Source organism: Parus major, chromosome 1A (assembly GCF_001522545.3).
Source record: "Parus major isolate Abel chromosome 1A, Parus_major1.1, whole genome shotgun sequence".
Classification (NCBI taxonomy): Eukaryota; Metazoa; Chordata; class Aves; order Passeriformes; family Paridae; genus Parus; species Parus major.
Genome location: NC_031773.1, coordinates 27,692,998 through 27,711,763, shown reverse-complemented (window position 1 = coordinate 27,711,763; position 18,766 = coordinate 27,692,998). Strand labels below are relative to the sequence as shown.

Genomic DNA, 18,766 nt, shown 5'->3' with positions numbered 1-18,766 from the left:
CACCAGCTTTCCAGAAATAGCCTGTTCTCAGCGGGGAAGTTGGCAGGTTTGCTTGCCCCATCAAATATTAAATTAATCTTCTGTTATAGTGCAGCTATGAAGTGTGTTGGCATCTTAGCAGTACACCAAAAATAGTGTGTGTGTGTTTTTGAACCAGAAGTTTTGAAGTTAAACAACCTAATTTTTTGGAGCCCAGTGAAAGAGTTAATCCCATCTCTTTTTATGGGCTGCGGGAATGTACAGACATATTGAAAATAGAGCTAGATAAGACTATATACTGGATATTATAATTTTTCTGAGTTTGTAGCTTTTGGATGCATATGGCTACTTTTTATGGAGCAGGTTTGGGTTTATGTGCTGAATTTTCAGAACCTGGCATTAACCAGGTTGAAGGAGAACCTCCAGTTGAGTAACCAGCAGAATATTTGGGTAAGCAGTCTTAAATCTTCCACCTGTGATCTAGGAACAACTTATTTTCTCTCAAATAGTGGGGGTGAGACTGGAAATGTAATGTAGGATCCACTAGAAGTTTTTAGATTGCTCCTCTCGTTAGACCCACCAGCAAAATTTATGTCAAGGAGAATAAAATTTTCTACAGGTTGGATGTAGAAAACTTTGTAAACAAAATTGCATCTGTGTTTAGATAAACAGGTGAAAGAATGTCCTAAAACAGGGAAGGCACAGCTCAGGTGTAACATGGTACTGTAAGAGCAAGCTTGTCCTACCCCAAGTGGTCAGGATATCTGTCATGTTAGGACAAATCCACTGTGATTTTGGTTAACTGTATTTCATTGAAATGTCTCATCTGAATTTCCTAAGAACTTCTGCTAGAAGTAATACAAAAAATATATCTTGCTAAGCTTTTTACTGCAGACTGCTATGGATCTTGGTAAGAGCCTTCTTTGCCAGTTGGGACTCAAAACAACCCCACTGATATTAAGCTTTGCAGGCTTCATGAATCAACAAAACCATCTCCCTGTAAGGTTTTAAATTGACAGAACAATCATGATGTATTTTCCAGAGACTAATCTGGCATAATTGGATTTCAGATATTTAACAGGGCCAACGCCCTTCCGCTCCCATACAAACCAAAGTTCTCAGAGGAATCCAGCAGATGCTTGGTGCTCTCTGCCTGCCATCCAGCAGGATGCTACTTGCACAGTTGTCTTTCCCCCTTAATTTCTTGAGTTTTTGACAAGTGTTTGTCATGTCTTTTGTTTTACTAGGTTAGTGGTAGTAATGACTTCAGGAAGAGCTCGTGTCATTCCTGTTGTTAGTAACTGCTCAATGAGTCTTTCCTAGATTTACCTTAATATATATATATTATATCACAGGAGATATATATATATATCTCCTGTGATGTGAAGGAAGCAGAACTGTAAAAGGTGGCAGGTGTTAATACTGAAATACATTGTGTTTGCCAAAAGTGGTCATCTGTGCCTAGGTTTCTGTTTTGTTTTGGTTTTTTTTTCAATAGTTTTATTTTTGTCACTTTTTTGAGTACTTTTGAATTACTTGTAGCAAGATGTAATGAAGCTTCACTAATTTATTGTTCTGGGCAACACAAGGAATACTAAACTGTTGTATGATCGTTTACACTGATAATTAGTTGTTCATGTTCAAATCCATTAAAGCTCTATTAATCTTTTTCTCCAGATCCCTGCTTGATGAGCTGCAGCTGAAATATTTGACACTTCACACTTATGCCATTGGAGATGGAGCCCAAAGCCAATAACCTCGTTTTTGGGTGTCAGCGAAGCTCAACCTCTGATGATGATTCTGGCTGTGCCTTGGAGGAATATGCCTGGGTCCCCCCAGGCCTCAGACCAGAGCAGGTACCAACTGTGTTTCTGCATTTTAAAAATAAGCCTCGTAAGGACTGTCTGAGGAAGCGACATGCTGCCTCTATAAATCTAATTAAATTCTTATAATGTATAAAATTTTAATTCAAGTAGAACTTTTCACTTCTATTTCCTGTCCAATGAGTCTGTGTGTAGGGAGCTTAAAGTTCTCAGCCCTGAGGAGTTTTATGTTCCAAAAAAGTTCCCAGTCAAGGTTTTTCAAAAAGAATATTCTGCAGAGGTATGTATTGCCAAGTAAAAGCAGCATAGAAGTTTGCTTTCTTTTTGAAAGAAGTTATTAGGTTAAATTAAAGCTCATGGCATGCCTCATGACATTGTGCTCCCTGGCCAAGTATTTCACTGCACTTGTATGACTCTTTAAATAATTAGGCATTTGACATCTAGAACATGGATGGTACAGCAGTGCATATAAATGAAAGTGTTCAGTCACTGTGACAGGTAATAATGTATTTTACGCTTGTTTAAATCGTTGTATGGCTGCCATTTGTTCATGCCAGGATTTCTCTTGCATGGTGTCTGGAGCTGACACTTGTGGTTTGTTTGGGCTGTCCTTTCCCCTCTCTTCAGTTCCCTTTCTTTATGTAACATCACATGGCAATGGGAGTAAAAGTGAAATTACTCAAGACTTCATTGTTAAATAACCAGGGTGGCTTTGCAACATCTGCTAAAGGAGGCAGAGCAATCCTGGCAAGCTTATACAGTCCATAGTTTTAAAAAGTGCAGAAGATGTCTCTTTTTTGCGATGCAGAGATTTTCCTAATCATGAGTAAAGTAACAAGTCAGCAGGAATGCCAAATAACAGGCTATTTTTAGGGAGACTCTTTTTATCACTTACTTAAGCATCTATAAGAATCCTGATGAATCAGACCTTAAGGCAAACAGTGAGCTAACATTCTGCCAGAACAATTAAATGCCCTAAAATATCCTCATAATCCCAGTTAGCCCAAACCCACTAAAGGCAGGAGGGTTTTTCCCCCAGAAGGATTACTTATTTTGAGACCAGTGCAATAAACTTGAGAAAAGGGCATTAGCTATTTTTAAAGCTTCACTTCTTGCTGCATGTTATCTTTTTCTGGAGCATCCTGAAATACAGTCAGTAGCAAGTGGGCTCACAGTAGACTTCATCTGTTTAAATTTTGGTTAAATGAAGATCAAGTCATGTTTTGTACAACCTGTCTCTCATAATTTCGATTGCTTCCTGACTTAAGTGACTGATTAATGCCTTTTTTTTTTTTCATCTGTCTTGCACAGTAATAAGCTGTTGACCTGAGCATTATTTAAGTCTGTATGGCAAGTAATATTTTTGCCAATAGTCAGCTCTTACAGCCCCAGGCCTCGTGACAAGCTGGAAACTGCATAGGAAAAACAATAAATCTGTAGCTGTTCCACAAAAATATTTTTTGCCATTGGGCTTTGTCATAGTGTTCATTACAGCTTTCCTGTCATAATATTCTTCTGAAAAAAAAAAAAAAAGGGAGTGAAGACTGATACAAAAACATTCATCCCGTGAAAATTTCCTGGTTAATTTGCATCTGATTGAAATGTGGCTGGATACAGCCTCCTCCCAAGGGAAGGATGTTTCCACCTTCTTACCAAAGCCCACATGGAAGCAATGAAAGCTGATGCTTTGGGTGAACCTGATCAGCAGGAGACTACAAAACAGCTTTTGTCTCAACAATGTGTAAAATGCAGAGAGCAAATTAAATTTGTTTATATAGTGACTGTTTTCTGGAAAGCTTCATGTCTTGTGTGGTAAATTGCAGAGGGAAACTTAGAATTTCCATGCAGTTGTTGACCAGCCCTGAAGGGGGTGGGAATAATGAGAACATTAAATGTGCATAATTTATGATACCCCCCTAATTGTCGCTGCAAATTGCATTCCAGAAAAGCAATTCAGCAGCTGGGTGTGAGTTTTATCAGAGAATTCAGGTTTGCTGAGCTGGTTCATCTGGGTCTTGTATTTTCAGCACAAACCCTGTCACAGTTTAATGTAGCGTGACCTCTTCTTCCTTCGTAAATGAGACCTGAGATAAAACAGTAGCCGAAATACACTGGCAGTGCTGGGGGCCTGTGTGTCCCTGGGTCTGAACTCTGCATTTCTCCTGGTCAGGTCCAGCTGTATTTTGCCTGCTTGCCAGAGGAGAAGGTTCCTTATGTTAACAGCCCTGGAGAGAAACATCGGATTAAACAACTTCTCTATCAGCTGCCACCCCACGATAACGAGGTAAATACAGAGTTGAGGATGCACCATCAGGGTTTGGGTCTCCCTGGCAGCTTTTCCGTGGAGAATTACCTGCCTGTGTATTTATTACAAGCCTAAACCATGGCCTGCAGTGGCATCTGAGCCATAAAGCAGCAGAGTGTGTACACTGAGTCCATTGTTCAGCTGTCCACTTGGCTTGTGTGCAGATAAGAGCTGTCTGGAAGGACACTGTCTTTGCCTGTTAGGGAGGCTGGTGTCACTGCAATAAACTTAACACAAGTTGGTTTTATAGTGTTTGCAGCCACCCACCAATTACCAGGAACCTACAAATTCCTGGAATTGCATTGTGGCCCACAAAAAGGATGCTTTGTGATAGTAAAAGGTTTGCATCTCAGTTATGCAGTGTAATTTGGAGTAGAAGTGGAAATAACAAACAAGCTCTTTGTAAGGAAAGGGGCGGGGGTGTCAGTACTTAAGGTCTTGTGTATACTGCAACACTTAGTCGTGGGCACTTAACCATAAATCTAAAGGACAGTGTTATGGCTGATTTAGGTTCATTCCATTATTTTAGGTTAGCAGCAGATTTTGGGTTAACTTCTAAAAATCTTTTTCTTGCCTAAACAACTCCTCAGTTTAGCATGGTGGGTTTTTTCCTGTAATGGAAAATAATCTCTCTCCACACTATTTTTGTGTTATGCCATATTACCTAAATATTAAGATGGTAGAGAAGGCAAGCAGGAAAAGTCTAATGATGATTGGCAGCGTGCCTGATAAATTCCTTGCATATATGCACTTACTTTCTCATCTGTTACATTAAAAGCTCAGTCTCTAATGTAAGTTCTCCTGCTTTTTCACTGGAAGGTGAGATACTGCCAGTCGTTAAGTGAAGAGGAAAAGAAGGAGCTGCAGATGTTCAGTTCCCAGCGCAAAAAGGAGGCACTGGGACGAGGCACTATTAAACTGCTCTCCAGAGCAGTGATGCACGCCGTTTGTGAGCAGGTAACACGCTGGTGCCACAGGCTAGCTACAGGGCTGAATAATGTAAAACTACAGTATCTCAGTATTAAAATTTAAACTTACCTCTGTCTATGTCTGAAAACAACAACAAAAAAAGATTTATTTTGAAACTGCATGGAAGAAGAAGGAAGGTAGTGCTTGCTTAAGCAAAATGTAACCTTTGATACTAATGGGAATGAACTAAGTCTTTGATATATTTTCCTACTCAAAAAAATCCTTAATGCTGACTCATACTAAAGCAATGACAAATAAAAAGCAGACATACACTTTAAAATGCTATTTAGTATAAAATAAACTTATATTCACAGAAGGTTCATTGAGATGCAGTTCATCTAGACTAAAACTGATAATATTTTTTCCTTGTCACAATTTTGGAACAAAAGCTCATATTTGGTTTGGTGTTTTAACTTAGTTTAAATGCAAAAAGCTAGTAGTTTTGGATGGGAAGTGTGTTCACATTCTGGGTTTGTTCCTAGTGCGGTACAAAAGTAAACGGCGGTGAAGTTGCAGTTTTTGCTTCAAGAGCTGGTCCTGGTGTGTGCTGGCATCCCTCCTGTTTTGTGTGCTTTACATGCAATGAGCTTCTCGTTGACCTTATCTACTTCTACCAAGATGGAAAAATTCACTGTGGCAGGCACCACGCTGAACTTCTCAAGCCTCGATGTTCAGCCTGCGATGAGGTAAATAATTCACATTTTGCAGCCAAGCTACACTCCTGTTGTTCAGTTGACAAACTGCATCACTTAAGAAGTCACAAGTCTGCTGCGTAGATGTGTTTGAAAGCTGAGGAATGTTTAATTTCTTGTCAAAATGGTAATGTTACAAGCAATAAGATGGTATTTAGAAAGCAAACACCTGTTTGTGTTTAGAATTGAACATTGTAAAATATTACAAAATATGATCGTTTTACAGAAGCTTCTTTGATGGTTGAGTTCCTAGGTTCCTTTTTTTTTTTTCTTTAGATTGTACTGTTTATTTTAGTGGGAGATTGTTGTTTCTATCCTTGTATTCAAAAGGGGGAAAAATAAAAATAAACTTTGTGTGTGAACTGCAGAGTTAGGATATTTTATATGTTCTAATTCCCAATGTGAGATTTTTGCCACTTAATTAAAAGTATCCTTTTTGTCTCTGAAAAGATAATTTTTGCTGATGAGTGTACAGAAGCTGAAGGTCGCCACTGGCACATGAAACACTTCTGTTGCCTCGAGTGTGAAACAATCCTGGGTGGACAGAGGTACATCATGAAGGATGGGCGGCCATTCTGCTGTAACTGTTTTGAATCTCTCTATGCAGAATACTGTGAGACCTGTGGGGAACACATTGGTAAGTGTGTCCTTTTTAAGCATTAAAATTTAGGGAATAGCCAATTTATGAAATGATTTCACATTCCAGAAGTATGAATTCTGTGAGTAATTTTTTAGAGAGACCCAGAGCATTGCTTTTTCTCTCTTTCCAGGTGTTGACCATGCTCAGATGACCTATGATGGACAGCACTGGCATGCCACAGAAACTTGCTTTTCTTGTGCTCAGTGCAAGACCTCTTTGCTTGGCTGTCCTTTCCTTCCAAAGCAAGGGCAGATTTACTGTTCAAAAACCTGCAGCCTGGGAGAGGATGTTCATGCCTCCGACTCTTCTGATTCTGCCTTCCAGTCGGCTCGATCCAGAGATTCCAGGAGGAGTGTCCGCATGGGGAAAAGCAGCCGGTCAGCCGACCAGTGCCGCCAGTCTCTCCTCCTGTCGCCAGCCCTCAATTACAAATTCCCTGGCCTTTCAGACAACGCTGATGATACTCTTTCTCGTAAGCTGGATGATTTAAGCCTTTCAAGGGAAGAGGCAGGCTTTGTTAATGAAGATTTCTGGAAAGGAAGAGTAGAGCAAGAAATGCCTGAAGACCCTGAAGAATGGGCTGAACATGAAGACTACATGACTCAGCTTCTTCTGAAGTTTGGTGATAAAAGCCTCTTCCAGCAACCCACTGAAGCAGACATTAGATCAAGCGAACACTGGATTTCTGATAGCATGGTCAAGAGCAAGTTTGACTTGGAAAAAAATAATCCAAGCCTAGCAAGTAAGAAGTATCAGTCAGACATGTACTGGGCCCAGTCACAAGATGGTTTGGGAGACTCTGCATATGGCAGCCACCCAGGCCCTGCCAGCAGCAGGAAAATCCAGGAGCTCGACATGGAGCATGGGGCCTCAGGATACAAACATGACCAAACACCATGGTATGGAGGTTCACTCGAATGTTTGTCTGACCTGAAACAGCAAGAACAAAGTGTTCGAGACTCCATGGATTCCTTGGCTCTGTCTAACATAACAGGTAATGGGGAAATAAATGAATGGTTTTGATGGAGAGGTCAACAAAAGCATGTGTGTTGGAGTATTTTGAATGAAAATTTTTAATTTCGGTGATTTTTTAAAAAGCTTTCATATCAAGTGATGCATGTAAAGTAGGCAGCAGCTTTTACCAAGCACATAATCTTTCACAGGATATGTTTTCGCTACTTAAATTCTATTAGATTCTTCTCCTTTCCTTTTGAATTCTCTTTTTTTTGGCTTTAAGCAAAAAAAAAACAAAAACAAAAAAAACAACCAAACATTGATGTTAAACAGAATAAGAACAGTCTTCAACTACACATTTATTATGCACAAACCACCACTTTTATGTACAAATCACTGCAAATTACTGTTTTTCTATACCTTATGTATAATCATTTTATGTATTAGCATGATATTAAAGATAATCTACAAAACACTTCAGGTAACTTCCTGATTTGCTTGTAAAACTATATAGAAAATCTGAAAGGATGGTAAACTTCTTAGCCTTAGGCAGATAGATTTGTGAGATTATATTTCCCCATTGACTAAAGGGAAACTGATAATCCACTCTTGTGAACCTCCTTGTCAAACGTGATTGAAGTTACCCAAAGGGATAAAGTGTGTGCTAGCCTTCCTTTCCTATTTCTGTACAAAAAGCCCAAACCTGGCAGTTAAGACCCATTTGAAAAGTTGTCCGATCATCATCTCCTTTCCTTTCCTCCTGTAACCCAAATTACTGCAGCTCCTTGTCTAGCTGAGGCCCAACCACAGGCTGGCTGCATTTACCAAGCAGCAATGAAGGAACTGAGGAGGGGAGCTTGGTTCAGGGGGCACAGGAGGAGGAGGGAGGAGGCCCTGGAGGTGTTTCACCTGGGACCATCACAGAGCACGTGATGCTGTTGTTGTGGGAATAAAGGGTCAGTGGACACAAAGGTAGAGGACAGCAGGCCAGCTTCCTTTTGATGATTTTCTGAGAGTAAGGATCCTACTTTGCAAGGCAGTAAGATTGGCTTCCCTGTTTCAACAGCTGGAATATGACTTTGGCAGTACTAGAAATGTGAAATATTTTAGCCTCAAGAATGGCAAGCATAGACTGCAGAATAATTTTAAGTAATCCTTTTTTCTTAAAAGGCATACCTGTATGTATGCTTCAAAATTTTCAACCCATTGAACTTCTGCTCATAATAGCTAATTCTTTGGTCATCAAAGCTAACACTTAAATGTTTTAAGTCAAAACAAAGGTTATTCTCCTATGAAGGGAGTCTTTTTTTAGTAATAGTTCAAACAAACACTTGGTGACAAGAAATATTTCCTATTTTGTTATACTTGTCTCTTTGGTACTCCTCTCATTTTCTTTTTCCTCCTTTCTCCATTCCCACCATAGGGGCTTCAATGGATGGAGAAGGCAAGCCACGGCCATCTCTCTACTCTTTGCAAACTTTCCAAGAACTGGAGGTAGAGGACTGTGAGAAGATGAGCAACATGGGAACTCTGAATTCTTCAATGCTCCATCGGAGCACTGAGTCGTTGAAGAGTCTGAGCTCAGAGTTGTGTCAGGAAAAAGTGTTGCCAGAGGAAAAGCCAGTGCATGTACCTGTACTGAGACGATCTAAATCCCAGTCTAGACCACAACAAGTGAAGTTCTCAGATGATGTTATTGACAATGGAAGTTACGAGAATCTTGAAATCCGTCAGCCTCCAATGAGTGAAAGGACTCGTAGGCGTGTTTACCATTTTGAAGAGCGTGGAAATCGGCCTTCCCACCATCGCAGAAGAAGTAGGAAGTCTCGTTCAGATAATGCACTTAATTTGGCCACAGAAAGAAGATGCTCTCCAAGAGAGAGATTTCGTTATTACTCCCCTCAGGATCATGAAAAATTTATTCAGAACAGAAGCTCACGTGAGCTTCGGGCCTATATTCAAAATGCAGAGCTGTACGGACAGTATGCCCATAGCAGGTCTGATTATGCGCTGCGGAATCAGATGGTTGATAAGTTTTTTGGATTGTATGGTGAGGAAGATGACTCCTGGTGTTCAACTTCATCCTCATCATCTGATTCTGAAGAGGAAGGATATTTTCTAGGACAGCCAATTCCACAGCCACGGTCATTGAGATATCCATACTATACAGATGATCTTTCTGGTCCAACTACTGCGTTATCTAGTTCTCAGTTTGGACAAAGGACAACCAAATCAAAGAAGAAGAGGGGACACAAAGGAAAAAATTGTATTATATCGTAATTAATTACTAATATTTCTTAATTGGGAGGACCAGTCAATTCTGTAGCTACAGTTTGAACCACATCTTTTTTTATTAATAATTGTACTTAGGCAAGTTGCTAAAGTCCATAATGCTTTGCCACTGTAAATGATAACTGTGCCAGGGTTTACATTGTAGAAGTAACATTCAGAAATGTCACCACGCCAAATGATCTGCTTAGATACTGCTAGGTTTACACACTGTGTTTCAGCTGTCAAAATACTGTTACTGTAGTTCTTAATGCAGACTTTTTTTTGACATTTTATTTTATGCTCACTATTCACTACGTTGAATTATCTGAGAGGATTCAACAAAGATGAATAAATAAAAATGTTAGCCCTGTGCTGTAGCTATAGACACACAGGGTGATCTTTGATTTCTTCCTCTTGCTGCCAAGAAGGCTCTATACTGTGCCCTTTCTTCATGGATAAAGCTCACTCTTCCTCATTCAAGTTTCCATACAAAAACTGGATTCTTTTTTTTGGGAAAATGCTCCTTAAGAAAGCAAAAGTCATAATGTGGGAGCCAAAATGCTTGGAACCGTGATGAATCCCAAAGCAGCAGTGAATGTTCTGTACATTTAATTTTCATGGTTTTTCCTCTACAATTTTTTGAGAAAGTGTGAGGTGGTTGGTTTTGGTTTGGGGTTTTCTACATGCCTGTTTAAAGGAAGATATTAATTCAGCTTCTGGAATTGGACTTAGCTGCCAAGGAGTGGTGATGATTTTTCTGCCATGTCCCCCACCCCTCAGCAGTGAGAGAGGTACAACTGCTGGAGTCCTTTGCTCAGGCATGTAACCCCATTTAAGTCAATGGATCTACTTACGTAACAAATATTTTCATATGGGCTTAAAGGATTAGGCTCCAGAATTGTGTCTTTTCACATGCATTATCCAGGTTTTAAAATGTATTAGCTGCAATTCTAAGTAAAAAAAAATTGATATTTATAATGTAGTATTTCATAGGCTTAAATGTATTCATAATTTAACAGTGCAAATACTAATGTACATATTGTACAGTTAAAATTTTAAAATCTGAATATTTTTATATCCCTGGATTTGAAGAAGTTTGTTACAATATCAGACTAGATTTGTTAGGGGTTTAACAGCAGTGTTATGGTTGAAATATTGCTTGTATTTTAGTCAGGGGGTTTAAGTTGAAAAATGTTCAGTGCAAAACAGCTTAATTTTGTCTACTAGGTATTAAAAGCTCTGTATGCATGGTGGGGCTATGTAAATACTCTCTATGGCCCTCTTAATCTTGCAAGTATTATTTATGGGTCAAGCAAAATGTAAACTATATAAATGTAAAAACCACACAAGCTTGGAATATATCATTACAACCAGTATGCAACTTCTGTGGATGTGGATTTTTTTATTATTTTTCCCCCCTTCTTCCCCAAAAATAACTTCTGAACTTTGCTTACCTAAAGGAAGAGAGATACTGAGTGGTTCTAGAAGGCAAGCTGGCAAAAACTATAAAGTAGGAGGTAATCACAGTAGTTGTCCTGAACTCAGATATGGAGCAGGAGCTATTTTAAGTTCTAATAAACTTCTTCCACTGTTTTAAATAAAGAGCAGGAATTTGTTAAACAGTGAATATCCACTAATGAAATAGTAAATGCTAAAGCCATTGGCGCTCTGATCACCTGAAGAAAGGAAACTAATGAAATTGTTGATGCTTCTTACAAAAAAAACCTGTCAATTGGAACTAAGCTTGTCCTTGAGGATAGAGAAGTATGGAAACAAAGTAAGGGACAGAAAGAACAGAAGCACTGGTTTACACCAAAGAAAATTAGGCTACAGCTAAGGATAATCAGACTAGCAGTTACTTGCTTGTATTTTTCAGGGTAAAATGAGCAGCAGATCCTTTCCTCCCAGAGATGGTGCTCACCACACAAGTCACTTTCCTCATGGCTTTCCTAGGCCTTGTGGAGGTGACAGCTGATCACAGCCATGCCTGGTCCCTCGCGTGGGCACCAAGGGGTGCCTTGTGGGGTGCTTCCAGCTGGCGCGACATACGACACTGGAGATGCTGACATGTTCATAACTTTCTCCAGGATGCTCCAACAATGATTAGGGCCTTCCATTCTCACCTGTGTTTCTAAAAATGGGGAACAATGGGGATCCTCAGAAACAAAATGCTGTGGTGCCACTACCGGTGTTGGACCAAGTAACTGTCTCATGGAGAAATGTCTCCACAAGTAGTTCTTCTGATGCCACACCATCTCCTGAGATGCAGCAGATGTCCTCTCCCAAACTGCATTACCTTATGGAATATAACAGTTCTCCTAGATTGTTAACTGCTTCTTAATACTTTCCTTTTTAAAACTTCATTTTTTTCAACTTGACATACACAATATCTTACTGGTTTTGACAACTTATGAAAAATATTTCTAATTGATTCCTCCACCTTGAAGAGAATGGTATCGGACTGTGGTGGTTTGGCTTCACCAATTTGAATTTCCTGGCCGATGCACCAATTTATGTAGTGGGTCTGATGTTGGCCAAATGCCAGTGCACCCGCTAGACTATATTTACTCATTTTTCTGCTGTGAGATATGAATTAGGAGGAGCACAAAGCAGGCTAAAACTTTAAAGGGTATAAAGAAAACTTTAATTTTTAAGGAAGGAATTAAAAGGAAAAAAAAAATAATAGGAAATCAGAATAAACTTCCAGAACAGTTCTCTCCCCCCCACCTTCTTTACTTTCCCACTGATAACGTAAAGAGACAAAACCTGGTACTTTCAGTCAGTTTACCACCTCTAAAAGAGTCTTTTCTTCCGTTTTCTTAGGGAGAGAAGTCTCTCTTGCCATGCCATGGAGACTTCTCCACAAGAAACAGTTCTCTCGTGGCTTTTAAATTCCACGAGTAGCCTGGAAATCTGCAATTGTGAAGTCCTTCCCATCCTTTGCAGCCTTCTTACGGCTGCATTCATGGGTCACGTCAACTTAATGGGGTGCTACTTTAAGGATGAGCTGTTCTAGCATAAAAACCAAAGTTCTTTTCATACACCCATGGTTTTCTTCTATTCCTGGGGTGAAGTTTCTCATCTCTCTCTGTTTAAGCTTCTCATTGGATTACAGCTACTACAACATCTGCTTATTTCAACACTGGTGCTTCTGCTCAGGACTGTGGTTAGAATGCTACAACCCCCTAATGCATTTCATGAATTACAGGGAAAAAACAAAGTCTGATACACCAAATGTATCTTCAACCATAGCCTTACAAAAGAATTTCAACCCAAAACTAAGGTGTCCCTTCACTCCCCTCCCATCTACAATTTGGCTCCTTCTTCACTGACCTCAGTGTCCCATGTTGTTTTTTCTATGTGTCTTCATCCTTTCCTCTTCTTGATTCAGGAGAGAATTGTTCTTAGGTTCATTTGTTCTCAAGTTTTATCAATTGAAACAGTTTCTGTAGAGTTCTGCAGCGCTGAAAACTTGATCTCATCCAGGCTCTGCAATCGAGGAATTGCTGTCTTTCGCTGCTGGCACTGTGCGAGTCGCGCTGGCTGCTGGTGCCATCCCTGCACCTTTCCATTGTGTGGGGCACCAGAAACAAGAAAAGCTGCTGCTGCTGTTTTTGTCCTGCCCACAGCATGGCTGGCTGAAAGCAGCTAAGCAAAGTTCATCATGAGCCATGCCAAGATAGCTGCAGCTGCATGGCACTGCCCCGGTGTGCGATGGCAATTTTGGCTGTGCAGTCCTGGCCACGCGGCCACTCCCGGCCTTAGGGCTGCCCCCAGTGCCAACCATAGGGCACTCCAAGCTGTATGGTTGCTCTCAGCACTGGCTCCCGGTGGCAGCAACAGAAAAAGGACCAAGGGGACTGGGGGCAGGAGCTTTGTCACCCCTGGGAAGGGGCCCAGCCCTACCAGGAAGGGGCCCCAGCTGCCCCACTGGGATGGGGCCCAGCAGGCTCTCCGGTGAGGGGCTCGGCAGCCTGCTCTTCACCCCTCAGAGGGCAGAAATCTCAGTCCAGCTGTCCGAGCAGGACAGGGACATAGTGTCTGTGACCAGCACAAGACTCAGATACATCACAAAAGCTCTAAGCGTGGCTGGTGTTATTGGAGGTAGCACCCATACTCCTAGTGAAGCACATACCCTGGTAGGCACCTAAGCATGACACAGCTGCTTACTCACTACCCCTCAGTGGGCTGAGGGAGACAAAAGTAAGAAAAATAAGGAAACTTATGGGCTGAGTTAAAGACTATTTTTAATAGATAAAAACAAACAAACAAAAAACTCCAAACAGAGAACCCTGAAGTGATACCAAAAAACCCACTAGCTCAGCACTATCCAGCTAATACCCAGCCTGTCCTTGAACAGCAGCAGCCCTGGCAAACTCCTTGCCCCCATCCCTAGTTTACATGCCAAGCATGATGTCCCATCACCGGGGGTCAGCTGTCCTGGCTGTGTTCCTCCCAACAGCTCATGCACTCCCAGCCTCCTCACTGGTGGAGAGGCAGAAAGGCCTTTACTCTGGCTAAGCTCTGCTCAGCAATAGCTAAAACATCCCACTGTTATTACCATGTTTCCAGGAAAAACCTGAAGTGTACCAGCCACTACGAAGAACATTTAACTCCATCCCAGCCACACCCAGTACAACCTTCATGACAGTGAAAAATATGAAGGCAAAACTTTACCCTTATCAAAATTGAAAATCTTGCAGACAAAGTGACAAGGATTTGGTCTTTCTATGATACCTGGTATTACCTCCTTTCATATCAATAGTGGTTGTGTTGCTGATTTCCACCTTTACTGCTTACATTGTCACTCAAAGCTGCCAACTTACCCCAGCAAGGTTACAGAGGTAACCACTTCAGTCTCAGCAGACACTCTGAATTTCCATACTCCTTCAATTTCCACCTTCCTTTTAATGTTTTAAGGGTATCTGCAACATTTACAAGTGCTAGGAATAATTTCTGTTTATAGAAGCTCTGAAGGTGACAAATTAAGTTCCTCTGTCACAGTATGTTTCTTTCCCCCAGTGTTCTTCCTACATCTTTTCAGAGGCCAATTGAGGCTGACCACTAGACCAGGGACATTTTTTTTTTTCATGACATGAAACTAATCCAAAACACACACTTGTAAAGCAAGCAAGACTAAAAGTCATGTATCTTCCTTAAGTTAAGGGACTGCCATAGTATAATTTACTTACACCAACTGAAGTACACATCGCAAAAGGTTAAATGCAAACATTCAAGACAATCCCAAGTATTAGATGGCAAATCAGTTACCTATCACTTAGAAATGTGAATTAAACCTTTCACAGAAATAGCACTTAGAAAAACTCGAAAGACTCCCTCATTCACAGGTAAAGTTTAATCAATTAAAAAAAAAATCGAGCAAATGATTAGGCACAGTGAATGGGTTACCTCAGGCTGGCAGCTGGTCACCAGTGGAACTCTACAAGGCTCCATTTTAAGGGCAGTGCTCTTTAATGGAGATAGATAAGTCAAATGTACACTGAGTGCATTTGCTGGTGATACTAAATTGAGAGGAGCTATAGACTCCCTCAAGAGTAGAGAAGTCCTACAGAGAGATCTGAACAGACTAACAAGCTGGGGGGCAATGACCAACTGCATGAAGTTTAACAAGGGCAAGTGCCAGATTCTCCACAGTCCTGATTATTCTTAAAACTTGGGGAATGAGGAGTTGTATAGCAGCACAAAGAGATTTGAGGGTCCCAGCTGATGGCAAATTATACACGAATCAGCAGTGCCCTGGCAGCCAGGAGGGACATCAGGCACAGCATGGCCAGCTGGGCAAGGGAGGGGATTGTCCTGCTCTGCTCTGAGCTGGGGGAGCCTGTCTTGAGTGCTGGGAGAAGCTTTGGGAGCAACAATGTAAGGATATAAATCTATTTGTGTGCCCAGAGTAGGGTGATCAGGGTGGTGAAAGGAGGAGCCTGGATGAGACTGAAGGGTGACTTCACTGCATTCTACAGGTTCCTCAAGGTGGGCAGGAGAGGGGCAGGCAAAATGAATTCTCTCTGGTGAGCAATGACAGGACTCCAGGAAATGGAATGAAACTGCATCAGGGGAAGTTCATATTGGATATGAGAGGGTGGTTAGTCACTGGAACAGGCTCCCCAGGGAAGTGGTACAGCCCCAAGACTGCCAGAGTTCAAGGAGCATCTGGACAATGTTCCTAGTGGTTCACTGAGGAGCAGGGAGTTGGACTCAACCAACACTACAGGTCCCTCCAACCTGAGATATTCTATGATTCTGTGACTGTGAATTTAGGTCTTACTTTATGGAAAAGCACTTGTAAACTTGGATATTTTTATAATGGTAAACTTAACCAGGCTTCTAACAAAGGAAACTCCTAACAAACTGTACAGTAACAATGGAGATTTTTAATAAAAAATATATTACACACGATTTTATTAATTTTTCCATTAGCATTTCTAACCCAAAGTAGAAACTCATATGTAACATCCTGAAGGCTCTCAGTCCTGTAAGCAAGTAGTGAAGTGCTGTAGTTATGGTACTGCATCAGAGAACACTTCTACTGATCTCAGTAAAACCAGGTAGTTGCCAGAAGGGGCGGGTCAGGTCTCGCTACTATGTCACAACAGTTTGCCTCTTTTCCCCTTTCTCCCTCCCCAAATTAGCATCCTGTAGGATCCATGAGCTGATTCCCACTCACTGTGCAGCCCACACAATCCCAGGTGCTAACAAGGGTAGTTGCAGGTCATCTCTTCGGAGCATTGTGAACTCTTAAGAAAAGCCAACTGCAAAACTTCCCCTTACTGACATGAGAACTAACCAGGTATCTCAGCAATCTGATGCAATGCATATTTAATATACCATATCAAGATTTGCATGTGTAATACACTGTGATACATACAGTACCTTGTACATGCAAAATCATTGCCACTTTGTGTTTCTGCACACCATTCTGATGAAATCTGGAAATAGTGAGTTTGGTTATTAGTCCTTTTACAGAGTTTCACATGTTGTAAATGTGAATGTATACAAAACAATCATACTTACATCTTTGCAATTGTAACTCAAATTATCCCTTTCCTAAAACATTCATAAAAAATCCAGTATCTTAATAATTTATTTGTTATTTATTGTATAAATTTATTTTGGGTTTCCTCAACCATTGTTCCCAAAACTGCAAGTTGTTCTATCAGGTCAAAAGTGGTGCCAGACACTAACCAGAATCACCTAGGTTTGAAATGAGTGAATTTGAGGACTTAGGGATAAACTTTGTATTGCACCTAATCCAAAGCAACCTGGGTTTACTGGAGAGATGGTCCTGCTCACTTTCCTTGCCCATCCTCAACACCCCAATTCCTGCTCCTTCTTGAAGTTGGAAATAAAGATTACACACAGCATCCTTATTGTTAAAACTGATGAAGAAAAGGCTTGAGAAGTTGTAAGTGGGGACAGCGACAGAGTAGGAAAAGTGACCTTTCCCTGCTCAGTGGCTGCTACAGCTACATTCTGTACAGTGTATTCAAAATAGAGCAAACAGTAACAAAAAATGGAATCCATCTTACATAATACTGCTTACTAGTAATGAGTCATGATATGGAAAACACCAAAATTTAACAGGCATTCGTAGAACCTGCAATTAGAACATGAATACAGCACTTCTTACATCAAGAAGTTAATTGCTCTGGCAGTTAGAGACTAGAGATAACCCTTAGTGTAATTTTGTGGAATGTATCTGAATTTTTTAATTAAACCAGAATAAATAATTTAAATCGTAATTGTGACCAATTTTGCAAGTTTTCCCTTCTTATGGTATGTATGTGAACAAGATATATTTGTGCATAACTTGAGGAATGAGAGCAGCTTCATATATTTTAATTGAAAACAGTGTTTCAAGTTACACTTATAAGCATCAAAACATAAGTGTACAGACAACAGATCATTTTCTTCACGGTAACTGTGTAATGTTTCAAAAATAGTTTGTTGCTTTACAGTATTTTTGAAAAGAACATCCTTTCAACAAGAACAGGTAAGATGATTACAATTGTGGAGACCACAGTGGACAAGGGAACAGACACCTGAGCTGTTACAAAGGAGCGCGGGCCTTGGGTTCAAACCTCTAACAAGAGCTCCCCTTTCCCCACAAAAAGCAGATTTATGTACTGTGGCAGACACAATGCAGAGGATAAAAGCAAATTTTTGTCCTTAGTATGAGCCCTCTTTGAAGGACTCTGATACATCTTGGTTGGCAGCATCATACTGAGCAATGAAATGTTTGAGTTCTTCAACACATCGCTCACCTATTTCATGCAAATTCTGCCTCAGGGCAAACTGAATGGACTTCTCTAATGAAGGATCTTTATCAATTAGCATCTTCACTACCATGCCGAAGGTTTCACAGTCTTGTCTGTAGACCTAGAAACAACACATTGTAGAAAATTATTAAATGCAAAACTCTTTATATTAGCACAACAGCCCTTACTGAGTTAGATCCAAATGTAACAAAGGATACTGGATTTAACATGAGTTTCAGCTGTAAAACCTACTGGCCATTTCCTCTCTTCTAACCTGTGCTAATAAAAATTAAACTAGCTCAGCACTATCTGGATACCAAAAATAACTTTTATGGGATGAAATACCATAATAGAGAAATGAAGTTCCCCTTGCAGCAATATTTAATAAGTAACAGTAGAGCAAAGAACAAATGCTAAACCAGATTTTCTTCTCATTTCAATATATTTAAAATTAAACTGTGAAATGTCTAGCAATCTCAATCTTCATACACAGCACCAATAATTTAGTTTGTAATCTTTCTTCATGCTTTAAACGCCAGTTGTGTTTAAATAATTTCACAAAATTTTGTTTGTTTGTTGGATATCTGTTTCTTGTAGAAGTCCTTGATGAAGATGACTATAATTATTTTGGGTGCATTTGTGATTCAATCACCAATGAGTCAATCACAAAGATTAAAGATGCCAGATGCAGCTCATTTTCAAAACTCTTAGGCCAATTCCCATTTAGGAAATACATTAGCTTTTTGACTGAAGGTAAGTAAGTTTTCTATCTTCATACATCTTTTTTTGAGGAAAAAAAGCTAAAATGTTGATATTTTTCCAAGTATGATTATCTTTTGGTATTGTCTGCTTGTCTT

The 18,766-nt window shown here is 40.3% G+C and overlaps 2 protein-coding genes across 10 annotated transcripts in view; one reads left to right on the top strand and one right to left on the bottom strand.

Annotated features, from left to right (window-relative positions):
* PRICKLE1 (prickle planar cell polarity protein 1) overlaps positions 1–11,014 on the top strand; it is a 65,392-nt gene extending 54,378 nt beyond the window's left edge. For all 3 annotated transcript variants that reach the window (XM_015628126.3, XM_015628127.3, XM_015628128.3), the window contains exons 2-8: positions 1,657–1,835; positions 3,973–4,086; positions 4,927–5,064; positions 5,559–5,762; positions 6,219–6,405; positions 6,539–7,402; positions 8,786–11,014. In XM_015628126.3, coding sequence (XP_015483612.1) covers positions 1,704–1,835; positions 3,973–4,086; positions 4,927–5,064; positions 5,559–5,762; positions 6,219–6,405; positions 6,539–7,402; positions 8,786–9,642 — 2,496 coding nt within the window. In that variant the 5' untranslated portion in view covers positions 1,657–1,703 and the 3' untranslated portion in view covers positions 9,643–11,014. The remainder of the gene's footprint in view (positions 1–1,656; positions 1,836–3,972; positions 4,087–4,926; positions 5,065–5,558; positions 5,763–6,218; positions 6,406–6,538; positions 7,403–8,785) is intronic.
* The window catches only part of PPHLN1 (periphilin 1), a 69,767-nt gene continuing 60,716 nt past the window's right edge, over positions 9,716–18,766 (bottom strand). For 4 of the 7 annotated variants that reach the window (XM_015628129.3, XM_015628131.3, XM_015628130.3 and 1 more), the window contains one exon: positions 16,006–18,030. In XM_015628129.3, coding sequence (XP_015483615.1) covers positions 17,821–18,030 — 210 coding nt within the window. In that variant the 3' untranslated portion in view covers positions 16,006–17,820. Of the gene's footprint in view, positions 11,765–12,285; positions 14,559–16,005; positions 18,031–18,766 lie in introns of those variants that run through there. The other 3 variants (XR_004497641.1, XM_033514714.1, XM_033514715.1) reach the window with 3 other exon arrangements.